Raw genomic sequence first — 25,512 nt, 5'->3', positions numbered from 1 at the left:
TGGCTAGAACTGATGGGTCATAGCCTCCCCTGATGTCGGTAATGCAGGCCTGCTGGGCACAGATTTGTTTGTTCCCCAGCAGGAGAGGCTCATCCTAGGTGGGGTGGATTCCCCCGGCGTGTCTCCTTCCACGTGCCCTTGCTGTACTGGGCACACCCACCCTCTTCTTCAGCTGAGATTCGGAATATTGTAGCAGCTTTACCTTTCTTCCTAAGACCCTGTCTTCTGAGCCAGCTTACTGCAGTCTCCTGCAGGTTTGTGAAAACCCAGGTTCAGTAGAGTCAGGAGTCCCCTGTCGGATGGGCTGGAGAGCTGGAGACAGTAACTATCATCGAAGGCCCAGCCCTTGCTCTGTCAGATGAGAGAATCAGGACACTGGTTTTTCAGAAAATAACCCAGAGAAAAAGAATTTAAATCCTTTGTGACTTGGTCATGGTCTAAAGTCTTTGGACACCATGATAACTTCCCATAAGCTAATTCTCCCTTAGAAATGGCGCCCCTTTGCCTTCACCTCAGTTCCAGGACCTGCCCAGGAAGCTCAGCCAGCATCATGGTGACTTGGTCAAAGGTTGTGGTCCCTACCAACCCTGACCTGCAGCAGCACCTCTGAGTCCAGGAAAAGGGAGAGCTGTCTCAAGCCAGTTATGGCTGAAGTAAGTCTCAAGAATTCAGCTATACCACCTGGGTGCCTCTGGCGTCTTGTGTTTCACTTCATAGTTTAAGCTGTGGAGTTGATTTGGGGACCTGCCGGTGGGTGTTACTGTAGCAAAGGTTAGCAGTGGAGTACTGGCCCCAGGTGGCCAGGGCCGCTTTGAATCTCCCCAACTCCACACCCCGCTCAGCCTGGTGTGTGCTGGGCAAGTGCTCTACCACTGAGCTACATCCCAGCCCTTTGTATTTTTCATTTTGAGACAGTCTTCCAAGTTGCCCAAGTGGACCTCAAATTTGTGATCCTCCTGCTTCCACTTCCCAAGTGTCTGGGATTATAGACCCAGACCTGGGTGAGCCTCCTCTTTTTCACAGCCAGATCCACTCTGTTTGGAGGACTCAGTTCAGGGCTTCGCTTGTGAACTTTTTCTGGATCTCTCAAAAGTAGCCTTTTTGTGTTGTTAGCATTCGGTTCTCTCCACAGGCATGGCTCTACTTCCCTTTAGCTTTTGTAGGAAGGGTCTATATTTCTGTTCAGCTCCACAGCTACTTGCTGTGCAAATCCCCAGGTCTGGGCTGGTTGAAATAGCTCAGCCAAGCTGTATTCAACCCAGGGGGTGGGCCTGAATTTGATATTAAAAAAAAAAAAAAACATTTATTTTTTAGTTGTAGATGGACACAATACCTGTATTTTATTTTTATGTGGTGCTGTGGATCGAACCCAGCGCCTCACGCGGTAGGCAGGTACTCTACCTCTGAGCCACAACCCCAGCCCCTGAATTTGATTTTTTAACTTTGTTTCATTGAGCAAGATGCCAAACTCCCAGCTTGGAGAAGACAGGTATCTGCCTTCCTCTGACCTATGTGGGCCCTCTGACAAGCAGAGCCTGCCTTCTGTGGGAAGACTGGCTGTTTTAAAATAGGAGACATAAAGGGTACAGCGGCTGAGGGAGAACAGACCCCCCTTCTCCAGCAGCATGCCAGTTCCTGCCCTGAGGATTCTCAGATAAGCACCTGAGGGATTTTGTTGAGATGAGGTCTCCCCACATTGTCCAGAACGCTGGGGCTCTCTGCCTCAACCTGCTGAGTACTGCCCAGGCAAGTTTTTGAAGAAAAGATTCCCCTGGATTTTCCCTGAAGCACTGTCCTTGATGAGGTAGATAATTTGGAAGGAGATGGAGGAGTATTAGGGCCAGGAGAGAGGATGGCTATCTCGTAAGAACACATTGCTGAGCACCGTGGTACACGCCTATAATCTCAGTAACTCAGGAGGCTGAGGCAGGAAGTTTGCAAGTTTGAGCTTAGCAATTTAGCAAGACCTGTTTCAAAATAAAAAAATAAAAAGGGCCAGGTGTGATGGCACATGCTTGTAATCCCAGTCGCTCGAAGTCTTGAGGCAAGAGGATCATAAGATCAAGGTTAGCCTCAGCAATTTAACAAGGCCCTAAGTGACTTATCAAGACTCTGTTTCTAAATGAAATATTTTTTTAAAGGTGGGGATGTGGCTCAGTGGTTAAGTGCCTTTGGGTTCAATAAGTAAATAGGACTAGGGGTATAGTTCAGTGGTAAAACATCCCTGCGTTCAAATTCTCAATACCCTAAAACAAAACAAAGCAAAAAACACCACATTGCTGATGAGCCTTTTAATCGGTATTATAGCCTATTAATCACTGATCCCAGATGGTTAAGGTATAAATTCAGTGAGAATGGAGCCTTTCTGACTTAGGAAAACCCCTGTCCCTGCTTCTTTTAGCAACCTCCCAACTCCAGGCACCCCTGAAGTACAAGTTCTTCCCCAGCCCATTGTTTAAAATGAGTCAGGCTCCACCTACGACCACCCACGCCCCCAGTTGGGAGAGCCAGTGTGTGATTGTGGCCTCTTCCTTCTAGGCCTGAGTGATTTACCAGGTGCCAAACAGCCAGCCCTCTGTGTGCCCCTGCTGGGCCCCGCCATCTGGTTCTGCTCTTTGAGAGGGGTGAATCACTTTTACAAGCCACACTGGCCAAAAAGTCTTCCTTTGGTCTTGAGGTGACTTGCTTCCCTAGTGATAGAGGCTATGAACACATCTAACAAACAGGCTTTGGCTTTAAAGAGGGGTATGGGAAGCTGGACCTACTGGGACGTGTGCCATCCAGGTAGGGAGCTGTGGGGACAGCTGGTGGTCCTCGAGGTGAGTGCCTGCCCGTATTAGGTGCTGGCTTGTCAGAACAGAACACTGACATGGGCATGAAGCCCTCCCTCCTGAGCTTGTATTCTGCCCAGTTTGAACTACCCGTGGGTGTTCCCCACTCTGGATTCCTGTCCTCAGCCGCAGCTCCCCTGCCTGTGAAGTGAGGGCATGGGATGCCCTGAGGACCAGCAGGGTGAAATGGGCAAGGCCTTCGGATATGGATGCATGCTGTCAGGGTGTGGTCCTAGCTGCTGCTGCTCTATCAGAGGCAGGTGCATGTGTGACAGAGGCTTCAGCACACAAAGGGGACCCATGCACTTGCCTGGGGAGGAAGTGGGTGGGATTTCAGGCTCTAAGTCAATGATATTCTGGCTTTGCCTGAACCGGCATGGCTTCATATTTTTGTCCCAAGATTTCTTGAGTCCTTAAGAGCTGCTGATGGGCTATTAGACCACCTGTGGCTGAAACTTGAGAGCCAGAGCATTGGTGAGGTCACCAGCACTGAGACCAGATGTCTCTTCTTTCAGCCCTCAGAGCACTTAAATACTGTGTGGAAGTTGCCCCATGTGTCGAAGGAGCATCTGTGGGAGGCTAATTGATACCTTTGTCCATGACTGAGGATGGAGCTGGCCTGGCCTTGTCTAGGGGGACCCCAGTCCTCAGCTGGTGGCTCCTTGCCCTGCCACCTTGTAAGTGGGTGGCATCTTGGTGTATGTGGAGTGAGTGACTGAGGATGCCTCGCAGTGCTTGCCCTGCCTTATATGACACCATCAGTTGCCCTGAGTGATGGTGAGGAGGGGACTGTACAGTGGCCCCTGCCCCTTCACATTCCTCTTCTCCTGGTGAGCTCATTGCAAGGTTCCCTGGTGCTGGGACTATGGCTCCCAGCTCCTTCCCTGCTACTCAGGAAGCACATAAATGAATCATTTTCTCACTGACAAATGAAAATATAGTTTCTCATGGGAACATTAGGGGTGGCCTGACAGCCCAGTCCTAAGAGTCCCCAGGTGAGCCCTGCAGAGGTGGAGGGAGGCGCTGCCATGGCCTGCACCTGCGAGCTCTTGTGTTTCTGTTTGGCCTCACTGCACCACATTAGGTAGCTTTTGTTGGTGGCCAATGCTGAAGGGGCAGGCTGTGGTGACCCCGGCGAGGGCTGTTTGGGTTCTGGAGTGACCTGCTGCTTCCACCTCTCCTGCCTGGACCTGACAACAATCCTAAGGGAGAAGGCTGCTCCAGACAGCTCCACCCCAGGGACAAAGATCAGGCATACTGTGCTTCCTGTGTTATCTGGACCCCAAGTGCTTTTGCCCTGCCTGTGCTGTGCTTACGGTGGTGGGGTGAGTGTGGTTACTCAGAATAAATAAGCTCTGTTTTACCATCTCTTGTTTTTTCATTTTGTCTCTGGAAATGAAGCTGGAGCAATGATTCATTCACATTTCCAGAAGCCTGTGGTTTTAACCTCAAGGTTAGTCCCACCCAGTAATAGGAAAGAAATGCTTCCTTGGAGCAGGCTGCCATGGGGACAGTGACTTTGAGAGTCTCAGACACCTGCTAGTACATCATCTTGAGTCTGCTGGGGGAAGAGGGTTTAACCATATGACCTTGGCCAAGGTCCTTGACTCCCCATGACCTGCTTTGTTCATCTGTGGATGGTGATGAGAACCATTCCCTTCCTGTGCTGGGGAGAGGGGGAGTGTGGAGGGCTCCCCACCTGTGCCCACCTCTGGGCTCCACGGCAGCTCTGTCCCGTTTCTTCCCTCTTTCCTCATGACTGGCTGGCTCCTGCTTGTCAGGAGGTGAATGAGGCTGAGGAAGGGCCTGGTGTAGGTTGGTGTCTTCAGAGGCGACTCTGATAGGAAGGGCAGGGGCTCCCCAGGAGGTCATGCATGCTCTGTTCATGCCCAAAGTTAGTATCTACTTAAGTCCTATCAGATACCAAAGTCATTAAAGTTTCCTTCAGTTTTTAAACCTTCTTTATTAAGAAGTAGTAGCTGTTCACTCACTGGTGGCATTTATCCTGAAATGGAGTATTTGGGTTACAGCAGGTGGTATGTACTAAATGCTTACCACCATGCTTACCGTGCTGTAACTTCACATGGAGTTCAGTGTCCAGCCTTCTGACAACCTGGTGAAGTCAGGATAGCTATTGCCATTTTACACTGAGGGGTCTTGGCTTCCATCAGAGATGTGGGTAGGTAAGGCATGGTTGTGGGGCTGTCCTGGGCTGTGGGGGGCTCAGCATGGCTCCTTTCAACTCACATCCCCAGCAGTACCACCTGGTGGGAGAGCCACCATCAGTGTTCTTTGTCCCAGCCTCAGAGAAAATCAGTTCACACTGTTGGCAAGCTGAGACTTTGAGGGTTCTGCTGTTGACAACAGAAGGCTGCTGCTTCTCAGCCTTTGCCTAGGTCTCATGTAGTGTTTCCTCCAGCACTGTCCCTAACCAGGTGCCATTTGGGCTGAGATCCTGCAGGAGCGCAGGTGGAATGTGGTGGGGAGGAATTCTGGCCTGGAGCCGAGCAGCCTGCATTCTGCAGCTGCACCCCCTCAGTCCACGGCCTGGAAGCAGCTAAATCCAACCCAGCTCCAGCCACTTTCTTTCAAGAAATCAAAGGAGTGGGCAGGAACTTCCTGGGCATGAAGCTGAGGGCTAGAGCTGCCTGCTCTAGAGCTGGCAGTGGCCATGTGGGTGAGGCATCAGGAGTATAAAATCCACACCAGTGTAGTTTGGAAGAAAAGCAAGGTGCAGTAACTCATCAGTGGTAGTTATATAAATCATCTATTGATGTAATATTTTAGATATTTGTTAACTAAAACCTTTTCTTCTTTTTATTTCTTTTCTTTGATTGTTTTTTGTCTGTTTGTTTTGTTTTGTTTTTGGTGGTACTGGGGGGTTGAACCCAGAGGTGCTCTACCACTGAACTATATCTTCAGCACTTTTTATTTTATTTTGAGACAGGGTCTTGCTAAGTTGCTAGGGCTGGTCTTGAACTTGAACTTGAACTTAATCCTCCCGCCTCAGCCTCTAGGATCACTGGGATTATGAGCATGTGCCACCATGCCCAGCTTAACTAAAAGTATTTTTAAATTGCACCTGTGGCTTTCATTGAGCTTTTGTTGTCTAGTACTGGCCTAGAGAGCCTGTTATCCTCTAAAGACTTAGGGGAAGAGGGTGGAAGAGACAGTTCTCATCTGCTCACTGCAAGGGCTTGAACAACAAACATGCTGTTAACTGAATTGACCAGATCTAAGCACCCCTCCAAAGGAACTCCCAAGTGAGTTGTCTACTCCTTGTGTGTTGCCAGTACTTGGAAGAATGACCTTAAAAATGATATAAACTGTCTCCTCTCCACCTCTGATCAGGCATCACCTTTGGTGGATGGAGTGTGTAGTTACTGGTGTTGTAGTATTCACTCGTCAATTTTGTGTGTTTCCTGGCAAGCACTCACTGTGCCCCCTGCATGCTCATTATTGGGCTAAGTGCCAGAGTACAAAATGAATAAGACTTATCTTCTTTGGGGCCTAAAGGGGACAGTAAATAGAACCCTTTTTCTCTTCTCTGAATTCTGAAAGTTGGAAGACAGATAGATGGAAACCAAAGTATCACTGTAGTTTCTGGTACAGCCTTGGCTTTGAAGGTGCCACTTGCTGGAGAGCCCAGTGAGCTTATTATGTTGAGCCCCTGGAGAGACTGACATTACTCCTGGTCCAGGCTGGCCCATGCCTATCGTATGGAGAACACTGAACCTGTCAGTGAAACCAGCTTGCAGACCAAGAAGCCCCCAACTGACTGCTTCTCTGTCTTGTGGCCCACGTCACTGGCCCTCCTCCACCATCTCCACCCCAGATGATAGGTTGGTGATGCCTGCTTCTGCATTCATGTAAACAGAATGGATGTGCATGTACCTTTCTGTGGCTAGCTTCTTTCTCCTCCATGAGATCAGCCAGTCACAGTGCTGCCCAGGACTCATGTGTGAACCTGCCTGATCCCCCTTCCTGCCACATGCAGGCCCTTGGACAGTGCTGTGCAGAATGTTCCAGTACTTGTCTTATAGACTGAGGGTCTATAAGGGTAGCCGTGGCTATCAGCAAGAAGCTGTGGGAGAAGTGCCTCAATATGTTTTTAGATGTAGATGGACACAATACCTTTATTCTGTTGGTTTTTATGTGGTGCTCACATGTGCCTCACATGTGCTAAGCAAGCACTCTACCATGGAGCCACAACCTCAGCCCTCTGTGGGTTTTTAATGCCTGGTTTCCTGATGACAAATGCAGTTGAGCACCTTATGTTTGCTTATCAGCCATTTGGGTGTCAGCTGTTATAAGATATCTCCAATTCTGAATGTATTTTTGATCCTTACCAGTTATGCATATACAAGCAAGATGGTTCTGTCAGATTGGAGCCCTAACCCCAGGCACAGCCTAGCTTCTTCATTGGCAGTAGGGTGCTATGGGGCCAGCGCCCTGTACCTGACCTCTTCTGCAGCTGCCTGGAGCCTCGCTGCTGACTGCACCCAGCCCAGCCTGGCACAGGGCAGCTTGCCAGCCTCTCATTGAACTTTGGGTGCTCATCCTCTTTGACCCAGCAGTTCTAGTTCTCAGTCGGTCTTGTTGCACAAGAGCACAGAGGCAGGCATGTGGGTGTGAATCAGTACAGTGTTATCTGGAGAGCCGAGGACAGAGTCAATTCAGCTAGGAGACTGAAAGCTGGTGGTATGGTCTACCTCAGCCATTGGGTGTACTCACAGGGGGAATGCTCACAGTGGTCATTAAGATGAAAAGATAAACAAAGGCCAGACACAGTGGCCCACACCTGTAATTCCAGCAACTCTGGATGCTGAGACAAAAGAATTGCAAGTTCAAGACCAGCCTGGGCAAGTTAGGGAGATCTTGTGTCTCAAGAATAAAAAGGGCTGGGGATGTCGCTCAGTGATAGAGCATTACCTAGCAGGCCTTGGGTTCCATCCTTAGCACCTAAAACAACAACAACAACAAAAATTCAGCTCTGCCATATGGGAGTTATGAGGGATTTTCACTTTCTGTTCTATTTTTTCAGCATTTGGATTTTTATGAGATTGTTTTATCTTTGTTGTTGAAAAAGAAAAAAAGGTACAAGTAGCGTTTTCATTAGTACCATCCATGGTGTCAGTAGACTTGATGAACAAAGGGTAATATGAATGGAGTTCCCTGTCAGAGAGCCTTTGGTGTTGCAGAACTTCAAATACTGTTTTGCCTCTGTTTTAACATGAATAGTTCTATACCAAGTAGCATAGAGAATCTTTTAATGTGGAAATTTTTAAGAAAAAAATGAAACACCAGGTTGCTTTTGGCTCTACTTGACTGGACTATTTTTAGCTTTTGCCTTATTCAGAGTTGGCAGAGCCCTGGCACTTTACCAGATGACAGTCACGGCTGCTGTCTATGAAACGCTCAGCTACCACTCCAGGAGGAAGTTGGTCTGCAGTTAAATATCTCTGCTGTAGGTGAGGAGAAGTGAGAGAGAGAGAGGCCCAGGGAGGTGGCCAAGCTCACGTTAAACTAGACTGCCTGGCTCTGCAGCCCTGTGCTAACTGCAGTGCTCTCAACCCCTCCACCCACCCTCACCTTCAGCCTTAACGTTGCAGTCCATAAGGTATTAGACAAGTGAACATACTTTTAGGGAATCCAGAAGCCACATATTACAGTTCTTCCCAATACCCTCAAGTCACTTCTGTACTATAGTGTTGTGACGCACCTGGAGAGTGGGAGATGCGGATTAAGTGTGCCATCTGTAGACCCCTCCCAGGGCTACAGCTCTGAGCCCAGTGTATGTTAGATAAGCAAATATTATCTGTCCCTGAGTTTCTCAGATTGACTGCAGTCATTTTGGAATTGCCTCAAAGTGTCATCCACCATGACCTTGACTCTGTGGTCCATTGTGTGGGTGATGTGTAGAGACTTGCCCATCCTGTGATTAAATTAAGCCCTGACAGAAACCCCTGCTAAGTTGGGATCCCAGCTGCTGCTGCAAGTGACATTTAAAAGAGGGCTGGTTGAAATGTACATTTGTCAGTAACGGGCAGATGGTGGTTAGGCCTAGCTGAGGGGTGAGTTGAAGATCTAAGAATGAAATATTAGCACCTGGCAGACCACTTTGGAAGAAGGTGGGGTCTTCATGTGGTTTTGTCCTGCTTGGGTTTGTGTGTATATATATATTAGTTGTAGAGGGACACAATATATTTATTTATTTATTTTTATGTGGTGCTGAGGATCAACCCAATGCCTTATACATGCAAGGCCAACACTCTACTGCTGAGCTATAGCCCTAGCCCCCTGCTGGGGTTTTGCTGAGACACAAATGTGTGAGCAGGCCTCCTCCCGGCCTCCCCTTTCTCTCTAGGTGGAGGATCTGCAGTCCTTGCCAGTTTTCCAAATACCTGACTGTGGCTGGTAGCTAGGAGCGTGTATGCAGAAATCGTTTATGATGCCATGTCAGTGAAGAGGTGATGAGCAGATGAGTCCCCTGGAGCCTCTGGCCTTTTCCAAGCAGCAGTGGGGCTTTCACCACTGACCTTTCAGGTTGCTGTCACACATTTGTAGGTCACAGTAAGATACTCCAGTTTGCCAATTTGAGGCACTTGGCTGTGAAGATGGGCTTTTGTTTCCTGTGGCTGGACAAGGCACACATGAAAACCTGCATATCTGGTGTTGGTAGAGGTGTAGAGCACCTGTGTCTCTTCCCCTGGCTAGGAGGACTATAAAGTGGCTTAGCCTCTGTGGGGATCCATCTGACCATGTCTACAAGGTTAAATATAGCACATGTCCTACAACCCAGCAGTCTTACCAGCAGAGGACTCCAGCACATGTCCAGGAGACACATCTGAGAATGTTCACAGCAGCATTGTTTACAAAAGCCAGAATTCTGCAAACAAAACAGTGCTGTGGCAGGAGAGCAGATAAATAAAAGAGGTATTGTGGAATCTGTGGAAAGCACAAGCACCGACATGTCAGTAGAGCTAAACTCAGGCCTCCTGTTAGGGGACACTGCGAGGGTGTGCATCCTCCCTGTATGTCTACAGATGAAACCCTGCACACAGACACAGACTGTTGCAAGGGTGGTGAGCATGAGTCCTGAGCAGGATGTCGATGCAGTGCCTGCATCCACCTTCAGAGCCTGTTTAAACTCTAAGTTAAATATGAGGTCAGTTCCTCAGCCATGGGAACCACCATGGCTTCTGTGTTGCTGAGATACAGACATTCCATCCTTGTGGAACCTTCTGGAAAATGCATGGGTTTGAATTATCATCTGTATTTTGTATATGTGTATATATGAAATCCTTAGATTTTTTGTTTTGAAATATAGTTTAATTCAGCCATAAAGAAAAATTAAATCATGTCATTTGCAGGAAAATAGTTGGAAGTAGAGATGGTTATGTTAAGTGAAATAAGCCAAACTCACATGGTCAAGGGTCATATGTTCTCTCCCATATATGGAAGCTAGAGAGGAAAAGGGAAAAGAAAGTTGGGGACTGATCTCATGAAAATCAAAGGGAGATCAGTAAAGGGAAGGGACCACAGGATGAGAGGAGGGGAGGGAGGGGGAAGTGTTAGGGAGTGATGTTGGCCAAATTATGCTGTTATATTGTGTATATATTACATATGAATATGTAACAACAAATCCCATCATTATATACAACTATAATGCAGCAATAAAAAAATTGGAAAAAAAATTTGTTTTTGAGTTGGGTACCATAGCACACTCTATAATTCCAGGTACTCAGGAGGCTGAGATAGGAGGATTGCTGTTCAAGGCCAGCCTAGGCAACTTAGCAAGACCCTGTCTCAAAATAAAAAAATAATCAAAGGGCTGGGGATATAGCTCAGTGGTAAAGCACCTCTGGGTTCAATTCCAAGTACTACCAAAAAAATAAAGATTAAAAAAAAATTTTTTTTAAATTTTAGTACGAGAAAATCTTTAAAGAGACACATTTACAAACTGTGTGTTTTTGTGAGAAGTCAGGTGTGGCTCTATGAGGAGTCAGGGAGCGGTGGGAGAAGGTGGAGAGCTTTGCCCAAGATTCTAGCAGTGTAGGGGCATCTCTTAGCCTCACTTTTTGCCCCAGTGGTTGCTGGGTAGGGCAGGGGCAGGTCAGCGTGCACTCCTGTGTGTGTGTCTGCAGCTGCTAGCAGGATCACTCTGACAGCAGTGTTCTTGCGAATGTCACCTGCTACCCCCTGCCACCTGCTACTGCTGGCCATCACAAAGGTGCTTCTCCATCACCCAGCCACATAGTTTGAAGGACCTTGAAAAGCACCTGATACATGTGCAGCCGACCTGTTATTTCAAGGAGAAGCTGACAGAGATCCTCAAGTCAAAATCTGGCCTGGTTCTGCCACCCTTGATTTCTAGAGTTGAACAGCGGTTGTCAGTTATGAAGAATTTCTTTTCTTTTCTCTGCCTGATACATTACATCTTGTACGAGTGCTGGCTTCTTGTGGCCACTGAATACCCTGAGGAGAGATTTGTTGGTGCCTTCGTAGCACTGCCTATGGTGCCACTGGCTCCCCATTGTGCCCCAAGACAGTCTGCAGCTTGCAAATGGAGCTGCCCTTGCTTGGTCCCTGGGTCACTATCCAGGCCAGCCTGCCTTTGGCATTGTCCCAAGAGGGAGTTTTGGTGACCTGAATGTTTTCTTGCCTGCCTTGGTCGTGAAGGCAGGGTTGTAAGTCTGGCCAGCTTCACAGCCCCACACGTGCCCCAGGCTCTGACCAGACTGCACATCCTGCCCTGGCATCCCCATTTTGTCTGCCTTGCTCTCCCTGCTCTTGTATAGATGAGTGGGTTGACCCAACATCCCACCTGGCCTGCGAGCCTACCTGGTGAGGGATGTGCATATCTTTTAGGGAACCTCTAAGGCTGGTCCCTGAAGGGGTAGGATGGGGCAGCAGTAAGATCGGTACTGAAGTTACATCAGAGAGGGAAGTGGATTAATAGGCAAATGGAAGGGGCATTTGTAAGGCTCTCATTTACTCAGGAGAGTGAGCTAAGTGTTCAGTGCTACAGAACAACCTGCTAAAGGTCGGTAAGCACTGCTGTCTGGTATTGAGCATGCTCAGCACTTGGCTAACTACAGATACTCCTTGACTGACCATGAGTTTAATCCCAGCAAACACATTGCAAGTTACAGCATAAGTGAAGAATGTAGATGCGACACCTAACTCTCAGAGCAGACGAGCCCCGCCTACCGGGACCATGCCTGGGACACTTCCCTTAGCCAGCAGTTGAACAGCGGCATCCAACACACAGCCTACTGCACAATAGATTGTTGAGTATCTTGTGCAATTTATTGAATATCCGTATTCACAAAATGCTGTCCACATGGTTCGCTGTTGAGTGCTAGTCACTTCTCTCATGATGGCATAGCCAGCTGGAGACTGTGGCTTGCCGCCTTGCCCAGACTGTACCACACGTTGCAGGCCAGAAAAGCATCACAAGTGAAGTAGGTTTCTCCTGCGTGCGTTCACCACAAGCAGAAACTCATTTATACACATAACCTCAGCCATTTCAAGAAGGACAGTTGTTCCAGCCCCACTTTCAGGACAAAACAGCAAAAGAGTTAGAGAAGAAACTTCTACATATTTCAGCCCAAGCAGTCTGTGTGCACGCTGTGTTAACCATCCCATGATTTTGACTATAAAGTGGGAATGTCAACTGTGAATGCGTTCCGCCCTGCTTGAGTGGGAGGTGGAAGGCGGGTACAGAGGGAGCTAGGAAATCACACTGTCCCAGTTTGCCTGCCCTAAGTCCCAGGGGTATAGGCTGGTGCCCAGAGCCCCTCCTGACTCGTGAGCCAGTCCAGGCAACCAGACAGATGCACTGCTTCCTGGGGACCTGTGACTATATCAGGGCCCCAGGAAGGGTTTCCCGTAGCTCTGGCCAGCATGCACTGTCCTGGCTCTGCCCTCTTCTACATGCTCCGAGCTCCTGGGTAACTTGCACAGGGCAGATAGTTTAACTGATCCTGCTTGGCCACCTGAAAGCTCTGTGACAAAAAGGAATTGGACTTTGGCCTTATTAAGTCACGTGAAATACTAGTGGCTACAATTGCAGCTCCATGGTGCAAAGTGCCCTGTCATCAATCTCTACATGCGTTCATGTGTGCACACTATTTGGAGGAGGTTTTTTTGCCCTTGCCCCGGAAAATTTGATGGAATGCCTTTTATTTTTAAAACTGTAGATTCTTACTTTTCCATGCATAGGATGATGTTTTGTGGACTTTCTTGTACAAAGAACCTCTCTCTGCTTTTATCAAAAGAAGCAGTCTCTTTTCTGGGGCATGTTCTGGTAGGTTGACTTGCCCATTTGTCATTTAGCGTCTTTCCTGTGGTCAGGAACAGTGTCAGCACTGGGAAAACAGGCATGTCCTGCTGCCCTCAGGACACTCGCATTCTTGTGAGAAGACAAATACATAAATAAGTCAATTAATAAGATGGTTTCAGACCCTCGAAGATTGTGGTAAAGGGTGAGAAGGAGGGAGAATGCCCAGCTCCACTGAGATACAGTTCATCTCTCATGCAATTCACTCATTTTAAATGTACACTTAAACATCCTTTTAATAATTCTCTGGGTTGTACAAGCAGCACTGGGTTCTAATTTTAGGAGATGTTTGTCCCACCAGAAGAATCCCCAATCCAATCAGCTGTCACGCTCCCTCCTACCCTCCCCCCATAGTCTTACACAACCACCATTCTACTTTCTGTCTCTATAGATCTACTATCCTGGACATTTCAGATAAAAGAAATCATACAATATGTGGTCTTTTGTGACTGGCATCCATCACTTAGCATAATGTCTTCAAGATTCATCCATGTTGTGGCATGAGTCAGTGCTTCATTTCCTTCTTATTACTGAATAATATCCCATTATATATACATGGCTTGTTTTATTTATTCATTTATGGATATTTGGACATTTGTATTGTTTCTACCTTTTGGTTCTTATGAAAAATGCTGCTGTGGACTTTCTTGTACAAATCTGTGTATATAAGTTTTCATTTCTCCTGGGCATATGCTTAGGAGTAGAATTGCTGGGTCAGCGGGGTGAAGTGGCACATACCTGTGATCCCATTGGCTCAGGAGGCTGAAGCAGGAAGATCACGAGTTCAAAGCCAACCTCAGCAACTTGTTGAGGCCCTAAGCAACTCAGTGGGACCCTGCCTCTAAATAGAATATTTAAAAGGGCTGGGGTTATGGCTCAGTGGTTGAGTACCCCTATGTTCAATTCCTGGTGCCAAAAAAAAAAGAATTGCTGGGTATTATGTGAGGAGCTTTCAGGTGACCCCAAAGCAGCTGCACCATCTTACACACCCACCAACAATGTCTGGCGCTACCAGTTTCTCCAGTCCTCACCAATGCTTGGCATTGTCTTTGTCTTTTTTATTATACCTGGTGTGAGGTGGTAACTTACTGTGGTTTTACAATTTACAATTCCCTAAGGAACTGTGGTGTTGACCATCTTCCCATGTGCTCATTGCCCAGTTGTGCATCTTCTTTGGAAAAATGCCCATTTCAAGTTCTTTGTTCATTTTATGGGTTATCTCTCTATTGTTGGGTTGTAAGAATTCTTTCAATTTCTCTCTCTCCCTCTCTCTCTCTCTCTCTCTCTTCTTTTTTAAAAAATATTTTATTGTAGATAGACACAATACCTTTATTTTATTTATTGATTTTATGTGGTGCTGAGGATCAAACCCAGTGTCTTGCATGTGCTGGGCAAGTGCTCTACCTCCAAGCTGCCAGCCTCTGCTCTTTTTGCTTTGCTGGGAATTAAATGCAGGGCTTCATGCATGCCAGGCAAACGTTCTACCACTGAGCTATATTCCCAGTTCTTCCTGTTTCTGTATACAATCCCTTATCAGATGTATGATTTGCAGATATTTTCTCCCATCCTGCAGGTCATCGTCCCACTCTCTTGATGGGACCATTGCAACAATAAGTTTTCGATTTTATTGAAGTCCACTTATCTGTTTTTACTTTTGTTGCTTGTGCTTTTGGCATTGTATCTAAGAATACATGGTCAAATAAAAGGTCACAGAAACTCCAGTGTTTTCTTCTAAGAGTTTTATGGTTCCAAGTCTTGGGTTAGGCCTTGCATTCATTCACTTGCTCATTTTTACAAATGGTGTTATGCAGGGGCCCAGATTCGTCTTTGGCATGTGACATTCCATCATCCCAGCACCATTTGTTGAAGAGACTGTTCTTTCCCCTACCGAGTGGTCTTGGCTTCCTGGTTGAAAAGCAGTTAGTTGGCTTCGTGCAAGTTTCTTTCTGGATCCTCAGTTCTAGTCCATTGATCCACATATCTGTCTTCATTGATTCCATATTGTCTTCATTAGCATGGCTTTCTAACAATTTTAAAATTGAGAAGTGTGAGTCTTCTAGCTTGGTTCTTCTCCAGGACTGCTTTGACTATTCTGGATTGTTTATATTTCCATACTGGTTTTAGGATGAGCATTTCAATTCCTACGGAAGAGCCAGCTGGGGTTCTCATAGGGCCCATAAGCTGTCATTCAGGGAGTATTAACCTCCTGACAACAGTGAGCCTGGATCCACGGAAGAAGACACCCTTCCATTCACTTAGATTGTCATTGATTTTTCTTTCAGCAATATTTTGTAGTTTTCAGTGTATAAGTCTTGCATTTATTTGGTTAAATCTATGCCTGAGTATTTTATTCTTTTTGAAGATAATCTAGATGAAATATTATAAGATGTTATTTATGTTCATAAATATTATATTATTCATAATGATATAAATAAATTATAAAATAATGAATACATTATTATATTTATATATTATAAACATTATGTTATATTTATGAATATGAATATTATTATAATATCATCAACTGATATTTGATGATGATATAAATGCGAGCTTTTAAATTTTCATTTTGGAATGTTCATCACTCTTGTAAATAAATACAGTTTTGGCTTTTGTGTATTGATCTTGTATCCTGTGACTTTACTGGGTTTATGGGTAGTAATAGTTGTTTTGTTTGTTCACAGTGCTGGGATGGACCCAGGGCCTCAGACATGCTAGGCAAGTACTCTACCGCTGTGCTGCCCCCACAGCTCAGTACAGTTTTCTAGGGGATTGCTTGAGGGCTTCCATACACACAGTCATGTCGTCTACAAACAGTTTTGCATGTCCCCTTCCAATCTAGATGCCTTTTATATTCTTTTCCTGCCTAATTTCCTGCAATACTCTGCAGTGCAATGTCAGGTTAGAATGGTGAAAGCAGACATCCTAGTCTCATCTGGATCTTAGATGGGGGAGATCATCCAGCCTTTTGCCATGGCCCAGAAGGGTTTGAGTACCTTGTTTCTAGTTCAGTCTCCACTATCAGATCTGGGGCTGGCCCTTGTGGATTGAGGCAGTTCCCCACACCGAAGGATGAAGAGTTGTCTTGGAAGGCCCTCCCTGCTAGCTCTTACACCCTGCACTTGTGATTCTGCCTGTGTTCCTTTTTCCTAGCTAGTTCCCTTGGACGTGGTTTAGATCATGAAACAGACTGAAAAGGACACTTAGACATATTTGTAAGTCCTTTCTCCATACCCATTTTGACTGCTTTTGGTGTCCCCAAATCTGAACAACCTAACCTAGATGGAAATTGCAAAAGTTGAAATGTGAGTAGAGCAGAGATTTTTGTTTTCTTTTTTGTGGTACTGACAATGGAACCCAGGGCCGTCCTCATACTGGGCTAGTGCTCTGCCTCTGAACTACCTCAGCCCAGAGATGATTCAGTGGGTGCATATTTCCTTTCCTTTGAATCCCTGGTCAGAGAGAGAGTGCAGTGTGGACACTGCTCTTTCCCCAGCAGCTCAGCAGACACAGACTCCTGGCCTCCACCCTCTAACGGTCAGTCCCTCTGTGTTCTCAGACTCCCAGCGCTCTCATCTCTCCTCCTTCACCATGAAGCTGATGGACAAATTCCACTCGCCCAAAATCAAGAGAACACCATCAAAGAAGGGAAAGCCTGCCGAGGTGTCTGTGAAGATTCCGGAGAAGCCTGTGAACAAAGTAAGCTGCCTCTCCAGGTGTCAGTGCTGCCCTCCCCTATAGCCCGCAGTCGGAGTTACGCTCTTTGTAGGTGTGCTCCCTGGGTCTCCTTTAGACAGTACCATGTCAGTCAGCTAGTTGGCTAGGACAGTCTTCCCTTCTGAGCTGTGTCTTCCTTGGACACTGCTCACACCCCAGATGCTGCCTCCTGCCCGAGGTCCTCACATTGTCCTGAGCACAGTCACACACGGGAAGTTTGTAATGTCCAGAATGCTCATCATTCAGCTTTAGGGCTCTGAAACATGCAAATCCCTGGGACCCAACCAGAGATGTCCTCAGGTATTAGTAACCTCAGCAGGGCCAGCCAGCCAGGATGTTGAGCCACTGTTGCTTTTCACCAGCCCCCTTTCAGCCTGCCACGGCCATTTTAAGCTCTGTAGGAATCCAGGTTTCCTCTCTTCCAGGAGGCAAGAGACAGATTTCTACCAGAGGGCTACCCTATCCCCTTGGATCTGGAGCAGCAGGCAGTAGAATTTATGTCCACCAGTGCTGTGGCTTCCAGGTCTCAGAGGCAGAAGGTCAGTGTGACGTTAAGAACAATTGGTTTTGCCTTGCCTTCTACTGCAGAATCCTGGCCCATGGTTTGGGGATACGAAAAGCTCTATTACAGTATCATTGTTTCTGACTGGGTGACAACTGGGCTGAAGTGTGCAGAAGAATTCACAGGGCCTTGGATAAAGGGAATGTTTATTCAAGCTCTCTTGGTTTGTGGAGAGAATTCAATACCCCACAGAAGTTTGGGGTCCTCTCCAGGGTTGGCATGGGTGTGCTGCTTGGGCCCAGCAGGTTCAGGGATGGGTGGGTGAGCCTTTCCTCTCGAAAGCAGCTGTACTTTCCTTCAATTGCTGAGATGAGGTGAGTCGTTGAGCAGGGAGGCTGGAAAGCTCAAGAAACCTGGACACTGTCCTAGCCATCCGCAAGGCTGGGGTTGGGGGGAAGGGCCCAGTGCTCTGGGGCCAGGACTTTGCTGCCAACAGTGCAGGGTCCTTTTCCTGGCCCATGCTCACTGCTTGACACATGTTTTCGTCTTTAATCTTCACAGTGGTCCTAACAGGTAAAAAATCTGTTTTGCCGTAAAGGAAACTGGGTCTGTAGAGATAAGAAGCATTTAGCCAGTCACCCAGCAAGATTTGGGCACAGGCCATCCTCTGTCAGAGCCTGACTTATCTGATACTACATTTCTTTTTTTAAGAAAGGAAGACAGAGTGTTGTTTTTTTTTTTTTTAAATGTCTCACACACCTAAATATTGATCCTGATGTATTACTATGCTTAAAAAATAAAATTAATCATGTAAAATAAAAGCAAATTTCATAGACAAATTGATCCTTAATCCTTTAGTGATTATTCAGAGGGAACCTATCATGGAACTATTGTCACAGCCACCAATTAAGCACAATTGACAAATATTATCCCATTGTTTAAGCATAAAATTCTTAAATTTTGTGATTCATCTACTTTTGGTTTTCCTGTTGGCCAGCAAAATATCTTAAAAGCCTAGTTAGGAATAGAGAAAATAAGGTCTTTAAATTCAAAAGTCTTTTGGTGGATAATATTTTTTTCTGCCCAATGTGTTAACTACAGGAGCCTGTGACACAAGGGCAGTCTTGCCCATGCCAGAGATCTGAATTCCAGGGGGAAGCAGAGTGGGAGGGCATGGCTTGGACTGTGCTTGAGCTAGTTTTGTTGCGATCTGCGTAGCTGCTCTCGGAGAAAAGTTTTGTGTTGACCTCCAAGGAGAGTGAGCTGCCACCTGATGCTAGTCCAGGCAGAGCAGAGCAAAGCAAAATGGTTTACCAACAGCTTTGCCCTGCTGCTGAACTCAGCAAATTTCAGCCTTTCGATCCTTGAATTTTCCCTCTTTATTCTTTATCCCAGGAGAGGTCATGGAGGAAAATGTGATATGGAAGCACCCCTCGCATAGTGTGGCTCCTCCAAACCCCTGGGGATGTTTGGCAGTATCTAGGGACATTCATTTCTAGTTGTCAGCACAGGAGGGTGAAGCAGGCACTACTGGGCACCTCATTGGGGGGGTGGTAGGGGCTGCTAGACCTCCCACAGTACACATACAAAGCATGGAACCACATTGGTAGTGCCAGACTGCAGGTGTGACCTTCCTCGAGGACAACTATTGGCCTGATCCACCTGCCTGCAATGAACGAGGGCAGACCTGCTGTTTAGTGGGGCAGCTCTGCAGGCAGAACGACAGCTGCAGGGGTCTGCCACCTATCAGAGACCGCTGCAGAGACTCTCTGCTAGCTTGTCTGCCATTCATTGTTTCCCTTGCCACTTGGAGAATGTAGTGCACACCCACTCTCCCCTATCCTGGCTGTGTGTCTGCTCTCCCAGTTAGGGGGTTGTACAGATTCAGGTTTGGGCACCTACAGAGGCTTCCCTTTGCCCCAGCCCTGTCCTGGGTGGCTTGGCACATGCTGTTTCACGTTCTCCTCACTGTAATCATGTGGGAAAGGCTTTTATTATCCCCAGGGTATGGATAGTGTCGATATTGGCCCAGCTTTTCTTAATCAAAGCCTGTTTTCCACTATATTCTGTTGTCTTCTCAGACTCATTTCATTTAGATACATTAATTGTCTCATATCTGTAGATAAACTTGTAAACTCTTTTTACAACCTTTTAACAAGCTTAGTAGTAAGCTATGGAGCGTTATAAAGTAGTACAGAAAATTTAGCCAAATACTCAATTCAAAGTTGACAGTCCTGTGTGTTCATAATTACCATGTCCAGAAATAGTCCAGAAGGGATAAGTTTTCCAACCTGGGGGCCATTTGGACAATGCTGGTCCTGGCACTCTTGAGTAGACTTCTGCAGAGGTTTCCTCTCAGCTGTCACAATCCTATAAGAAACATAAGCAGGGAGATGTCGGTACCCAAGGGCCTGGCAGTGGGCACTACTGTTCTGTGCTTGCTGTAACTGGCCCAGCAAAAAAAAAAAAAAAGCAGTGTTGCGCTGTCTGTGAATAGTTCCACAGTGCTGGTTTTTCATAGTGCTAATTTGAACTTGCTTTCCCCCAGCCCCAGCTTAGCTCAGATTTGTGTAGTTACTTGTCCTGTAGTGCTGGAAATGAGACTGGGTTTCTGGGAAGCAGAGATCAAGGCTGCAGGTGGAATGAGGGTGTGGAATGCAGGTTAGGTGTCACTGCTGCTCTGCTGTCGAGGGAGGGCGTGAAGAACAGGCCAGTTTTCCTCCTCTTTCTCTTCCACAGCTGTCCTTCTTAGCAGCCCACTGCAGCCAGGCACAGCCTTGGGTCCAGTTGACACCACCCTCCACCCAGCAGGAAAGCAATTTCAGTTTCTGTCCATCTGGGCCTTGTTTTTTCATTTAGGAAATGAGAGTTTTGGAGCAAGGGATTGCTAATGCATTTCTTTACTTATTCCAAGGTACTTTGATCAGTCTTTTTTTTTAAATATTTTTTTAGAAGTAGTTGGACACAATACCTTTATTTTGTTTATTTATTTTTGTGTGGTGCTGAGGATTGAACCCAGGGCCTTGCATGTGCTAGACGAGTGTTCTACCGCAGAGCCACAATCCCAGCCCCTTGATCAGTCTTTTTTCCCCTCTCAGCCTCCCCAGGCTCTGGAATCAAACAGGCCAAGTTGTCACTACTGGTGTCTGACTGTGGGCATGTTGTTTGACCTCCCCACTGCCCACCAAGCCCCGCTTCCTCACCTGTGGAATAATAGTGTTTGCTCTGTGGGGTGGTTGTAGCCTTCATGAAATGGTTCACAGAAAACCCTGCCCTGCAGATGGCCTGTGGTACCCAGTGAGTGGTGGCTATAATCCAGACCTTTTTCTTCCTTTTTAGATTTTTGCATCCTTTGTCCAGCTTCTTTGCTTTATTATTGGCAGATATAAAATCTCTGGTGCTGGTATTATGTCTGGGAAGTGCTAGAAATTATTTCTATCCATGTCCTCATTCATCCCCTACCCCCATTGGTCTCTGCAGTCACACAGGGCAGATATGTCCTACCTGCTTTGTAGACAGGGAGCCCAGAATCTAGGGCTTCCCAAGAGCTATGGTGGGCCTTGGATCTGGGCCCTCCCAGGACAGGTTTGTGGGGACCAAGAGCAGCAACTGTTTCCTCAGGGCAGCAAGGGTGTGCAGGTGGGTGCATCCGCCACACCAAGAGTATGAGGCTGGGCAACATTAGCAAAGTCACAGTTAATGAGTCCCCAGGTCCAGCTAGTGCTGGGAGCAGGTATGTCACTGTACACTCTGCTCCACCACCAAAAGGCTGGGAAGGCTCTAGGTTTAGCCATGGATTCTGGGAACAACCTTTGCTGGAGGCTAAAGAGTGCGTCACTCCCCTTTCCTAAGAGCCCAGGCCACCAGCTCTTACATGGCTGATGAGTCCTCTCTGTAGTGACAGAGAAGATTTCTTTTCTGCTCTGAAGTACCTGCCAATGTCTTTCTCCCTTACATACCCAGTGACACACATTTTCTAAAAATATGTCCTGTTCCTCACCAAGTTTTATCATTGCTGGCTTCCAGCATTTTCTGATGTGCCAAGATGGTAGTGTTTGTCCTAGTCCTCCTCTTGCAGGACAAACCATGGCTTTGGTTCGTGTTTGCTGTCTGCAAGCACAGAGAGGACTGGCTTCTCAGGCTCCTCCAGGCTGTGGGTAGGTGATGGCGAAGCCGAGAGCGCTTGCCCAGAGGTAGAAAGACCAGTGCCTGGAGACAGTGAGCAGACAGACCTGTCAGGAGTCAAAGGGGGAAAGAAGGTGAGGGAGACGGGTGCCCAGTAATCACAGAGAAGAGGGCACTCCGTGCTGGAGGTGTTTCCTGGTCTCAAGAACACCTTGGGGAGGTAACCCACAGAGGGGAGTCACTTGGGTCTTTGGGAGGAGTCTGACTGAAGAACCTGTTTACTCACTGATCCCATTCACTTACAGATTTTTCTTTGAGATTCCTATGAAATAATTCCTCTATTGAACTTTTTAAAGTTTGAAAGGACATTCCCTCTCATTTTAGAAGAAAAGAACTAGGGCTCAAAATCATAAATCATTTTTATAATATTGTGTCATGTACTTGTATATTTATAAATTACTGTCTGTACCAGTGTCTTCTAGAAGTTTCTTCTTGCCCTCAGGCGCTTTTTTTTTAATGTAATTTTTATTTTTTTAGTTGTAGATGGACACAGTACCTTTATTATTTATTTTTATGTGGTGCTGAAGATTGTACCCAGTGCCTCATGGTGCTAGGCAAGCGCTGTACCACTGAGCCCCAGCCCCAGCCCCCTAGGTTGTTTTTATTAGCATTCTCTAGTCCTCTTCCACTCGTGGGCCTGCCCCTTGGGTACTTTACTCAGTTCCCCCACCTGCCAGCTGGGGTCTGGACGATATACAGCCATTCCACGGGGAGGTTGAAAGAAAGGAACGGAAGGGGGTGTGGCCACATCCAAGGAGAAGGATGGTGTGGTTGGCTTGAGTTCTGGAACATGTAGCGCCCTCACAGGCAGCTTTCCTCAGGAACAGGGCCTGGATGCTGTCAGCAGCCACTGCACAAGTAGCAGCTGAACTGCTGCCATCTCTCCAGCAATCTCAGCTTTCATGCCAGAGTTTCCCACCCTTCCAGCCCAGGGTTGCCAGATGCTGTGGGGGTAGCATGACATTGTGTTGAGAGGAGGTTGAACAGTGTGGGAGATGGGTTGAAACCCCTTGGGTCTTTGGAAGAAAAACCGGGATCTCCAGGTTGGTTTATAGGACAGGTGTGCCATGGGACTGGGCTATTGCAAGATAGCAGCAAGTCAGCACATGCTGCACTTCCTGAGATTAGAGGTGGCTCTCAGTGTAGCTGCTTAGGACATAGAAGAGAATGGTTTGGGGACCTCAGGTGTGGGGAGAGAATTCAGAAATTTCTCAGCTATCTTTCTTAGTCCAAACCCCTTCTTCCTTCAGGTCTGGCCTCTGTCTGCTGATCACAAGCCACGGAAAAATAATCTGACTTAGTTTCTGCAGCCAGAATGTTTTCTGTTCTCAGCTGTCTCAAGCTGGTTTGCAGGAACTTTTATTCATTTATTTTTCAAACAGCTCCCTTAAAGCTCGCTCCTCCTGCTTATGCTTTATGTTTCCTTTCAGAACCTGAGCTGGCTGGAGGAGAAGGAGAAGGAAGTCGTCAGTGCCTTGCGCTACTTTAAGACCATTGTGGACAAAATGGCTGTAGACAAGAAGGTGCTGGAGATGCTCCCAGGCTCTGCCAGCAAGGTGCTGGAGGCCGTCTTACCTCTGGTGCAGACTGACCCTCGTATCCAGCACAGGTGAGTTGCTCCCAAGTCCTTGGCTGTGTCACCAGTGAGGGTGCAGAAGCATCTTGGTTTAGGGTCCTCGAAACACAGGTTTCTAGGAATAGGAAAAGGATCCTTTCCCCTCTCTCCCAGCTGTCCTTGGGCTGTTCTGGCAACAGATCCTTGCTCCTCCTGGGGCCTTGACACTAAGGCAGATTACTGCCAAACCAGGGGACATTATCTAAGTACCCTCAGTCACCCTACACGTTTAACCACCTTTTATTAGGACCTTCAGTCCCGAGAGTCTTCAGTTGCTTGAATGATCAAGGAAAGAGAGAAGAACCAGCCTCAGGGCTAGAGTAGGAGAACCCTTGTCTGGGGCCGGGCAGGCCAGGGCCTCCCAAGCAGCCTGTGGACTGGGTGGGGGGGACTGGGGGCTGGGTGCCATTGTTGAGTTCAGGGGCTTATACTGCTGGAGTACATTTCTTCTTAAAGGTCAGCAGGCAGTTGGCCCCATATTGATTGCTAAGTATAAAAAGAAGGGCCATATTAAATGTAATCTCAAATGAAAGCCTAGCAGGAACTTTTTCTTCCAAGGCTGGCCCATTATTTGTTTTTTATCCATGGTACCTGTTCAAGGTGAATGCATCTCTGTTTCAGTTTCTCCAGATGGCTCAGTAGTTATTGGCCCCCGGGAGGCTGAGCTTTTATGAATGACTTTCAGAACTTGGCAACAAAATTCAGTTCCCTTCTTGTGGAAGATAAAGTCAATAGTGTCTTTATTTTCAGGGAACTCTCTGCCGTGAGCTTCCCATGGGCATTTCTGCTGATCGCTAGAGATCATAACCTTTAGGCTAGACGCTCCTTGCTGCTGGGTGGTGTGGCTTAGCTGTCTGTGTCATGAATCCCATGGTTAATCCTTGCCCAGCTCCCAGGAGGGCTCGGTCTGTTCTTTGAGAGAGTCTGACCTTAGGCTGTAGTGAGATGCATGATGACTCCCTTTTAAATGCCCTTAAATATCTGTTTTCATGTAATGGTCCCTACCAGGGAAGAGTTAAGACCTAGTTGGAAATCCTCCTCAGGTAACAAAGGAGCTGATTTGTGGTATCAAGTTAGAAGCTCTGTTGGGACTTGAAGAAGGGAGAGTTTGGAGAGAGCTGGAGTTAGTCTGACCAGACTTCTCAGAGGAGGGACTGCGCAGACCTGGGAGAGGCCACAGTTGACTGGAAGTGAAGAGACAAAGGGTAGCAAAGGACCTGAGGCCAGTGGGCAGGGGAGAGGGTGGTGGCAAGAGAGGATGCATCACCTCTCTTGCCACCTTCCAGTGCTAGTCAGCCTCTGGGAAAATCCCTGCTAGAGTCACCTTAGCTAAATCCTGCAGCTAATTGTTATAGTGTGTTGCCAGCTCTTTCAGTGCCTGCAGGGGACCTTCAGCAACTGATGCTGGTGGAAATTAAGTATTAAACACCAGTGTCCTCATACTACCTCATCATCCCTAGAAGCTCAGCTGTGCCATGCTGTGGTGGAGCCACAGGGTGGAAGGCAGCAGGCTTTGCTAGAGGTCCCCTTTTATATTTTGCTCTTCCTTTGTTATAATGCATTAAGTCTGAAATGGAAAGATAACCATCTTTCCGTTTCTTTGGTTATTTAAAACTCTGGGAAAGATGAGTAACTTACGTATCTCAGCTGCTGCTCTGTGCTTACTGGGGCTTCTCCCAGCACCCCCTCAGCTCCTCTTGCCTGTTTTGGCGTCAGAGCTGGTGCATTACACACACACACACACACACACACACACACACATACATGTCACCACTGTCACACATCCCCACCACCATCACAGGTCACCTTGCTTGTTGGTTCATCGTTTTCTCAGAACAGTCATTAGTGCGTTCCTCCGACTTATCAGCCACAGTTATGGTGCAAAGAGGTTGGTAAAATTGAGCCAGGATAGGAGAAATTCTAATAAACTGCAGGTCTTTCTGAGCTCATGGCTCTGCCTTTAAAGGGTCCTGCCCAGTAAAATTCCACAGACCTTTTGGCTTGTGTGACTGTCCAGAGGAGATGGGTGATATATAAGATGTCATCAGAATTTCATAGAAGGGTAGAGGGATGTGAAGTTTGGAAAAGTTTTGTTAACTGTTTTGGTGGAATTTTCATGTTATAGTTTGGAAATTAAAAAAAAAAAATTATAACACAGATGAGAACATAAGAGCCCCACAAAATCTTGGTTGGCTGTAAAGAGAAAGGCACAGGGCAAATGAGGTCTGCTTCTTCACTAGAGGGGTGGATTTTTAAAAAGCAAGACAAGGAACATTCCCTGACCATTGAGAAATTGGTCTTGCATCACGTGGACATC

The 25,512-nt window shown here is 47.0% G+C and overlaps 1 protein-coding gene across 6 annotated transcripts in view; it reads left to right on the top strand.

The window, feature by feature from the left end:
* Rapgef1 (Rap guanine nucleotide exchange factor 1) overlaps positions 1 to 25,512 on the top strand; it is a 123,846-nt gene that overhangs the window by 46,804 nt on the left and 51,530 nt on the right. For 3 of the 6 annotated variants that reach the window (XM_034636100.2, XM_071601091.1, XM_071601089.1), the window contains exons 2-3: positions 16,736 to 16,875; positions 23,011 to 23,189. In XM_034636100.2, the coding sequence (XP_034491991.2) occupies positions 16,736 to 16,875; positions 23,011 to 23,189 (319 nt within the window). Of the gene's footprint in view, positions 1 to 15,860; positions 15,895 to 16,735; positions 16,876 to 17,318; positions 17,433 to 23,010; positions 23,190 to 25,512 lie in introns of all 6 variants that reach the window. The other 3 variants (XM_027942616.2, XM_071601088.1, XM_071601090.1) reach the window with 2 other exon arrangements.

Source organism: Marmota flaviventris, chromosome 13 (assembly GCF_047511675.1).
Source record: "Marmota flaviventris isolate mMarFla1 chromosome 13, mMarFla1.hap1, whole genome shotgun sequence".
Taxonomy (NCBI): Eukaryota; Metazoa; Chordata; class Mammalia; order Rodentia; family Sciuridae; genus Marmota; species Marmota flaviventris.
This window is presented reverse-complemented; position numbering and strand designations above follow the sequence as displayed.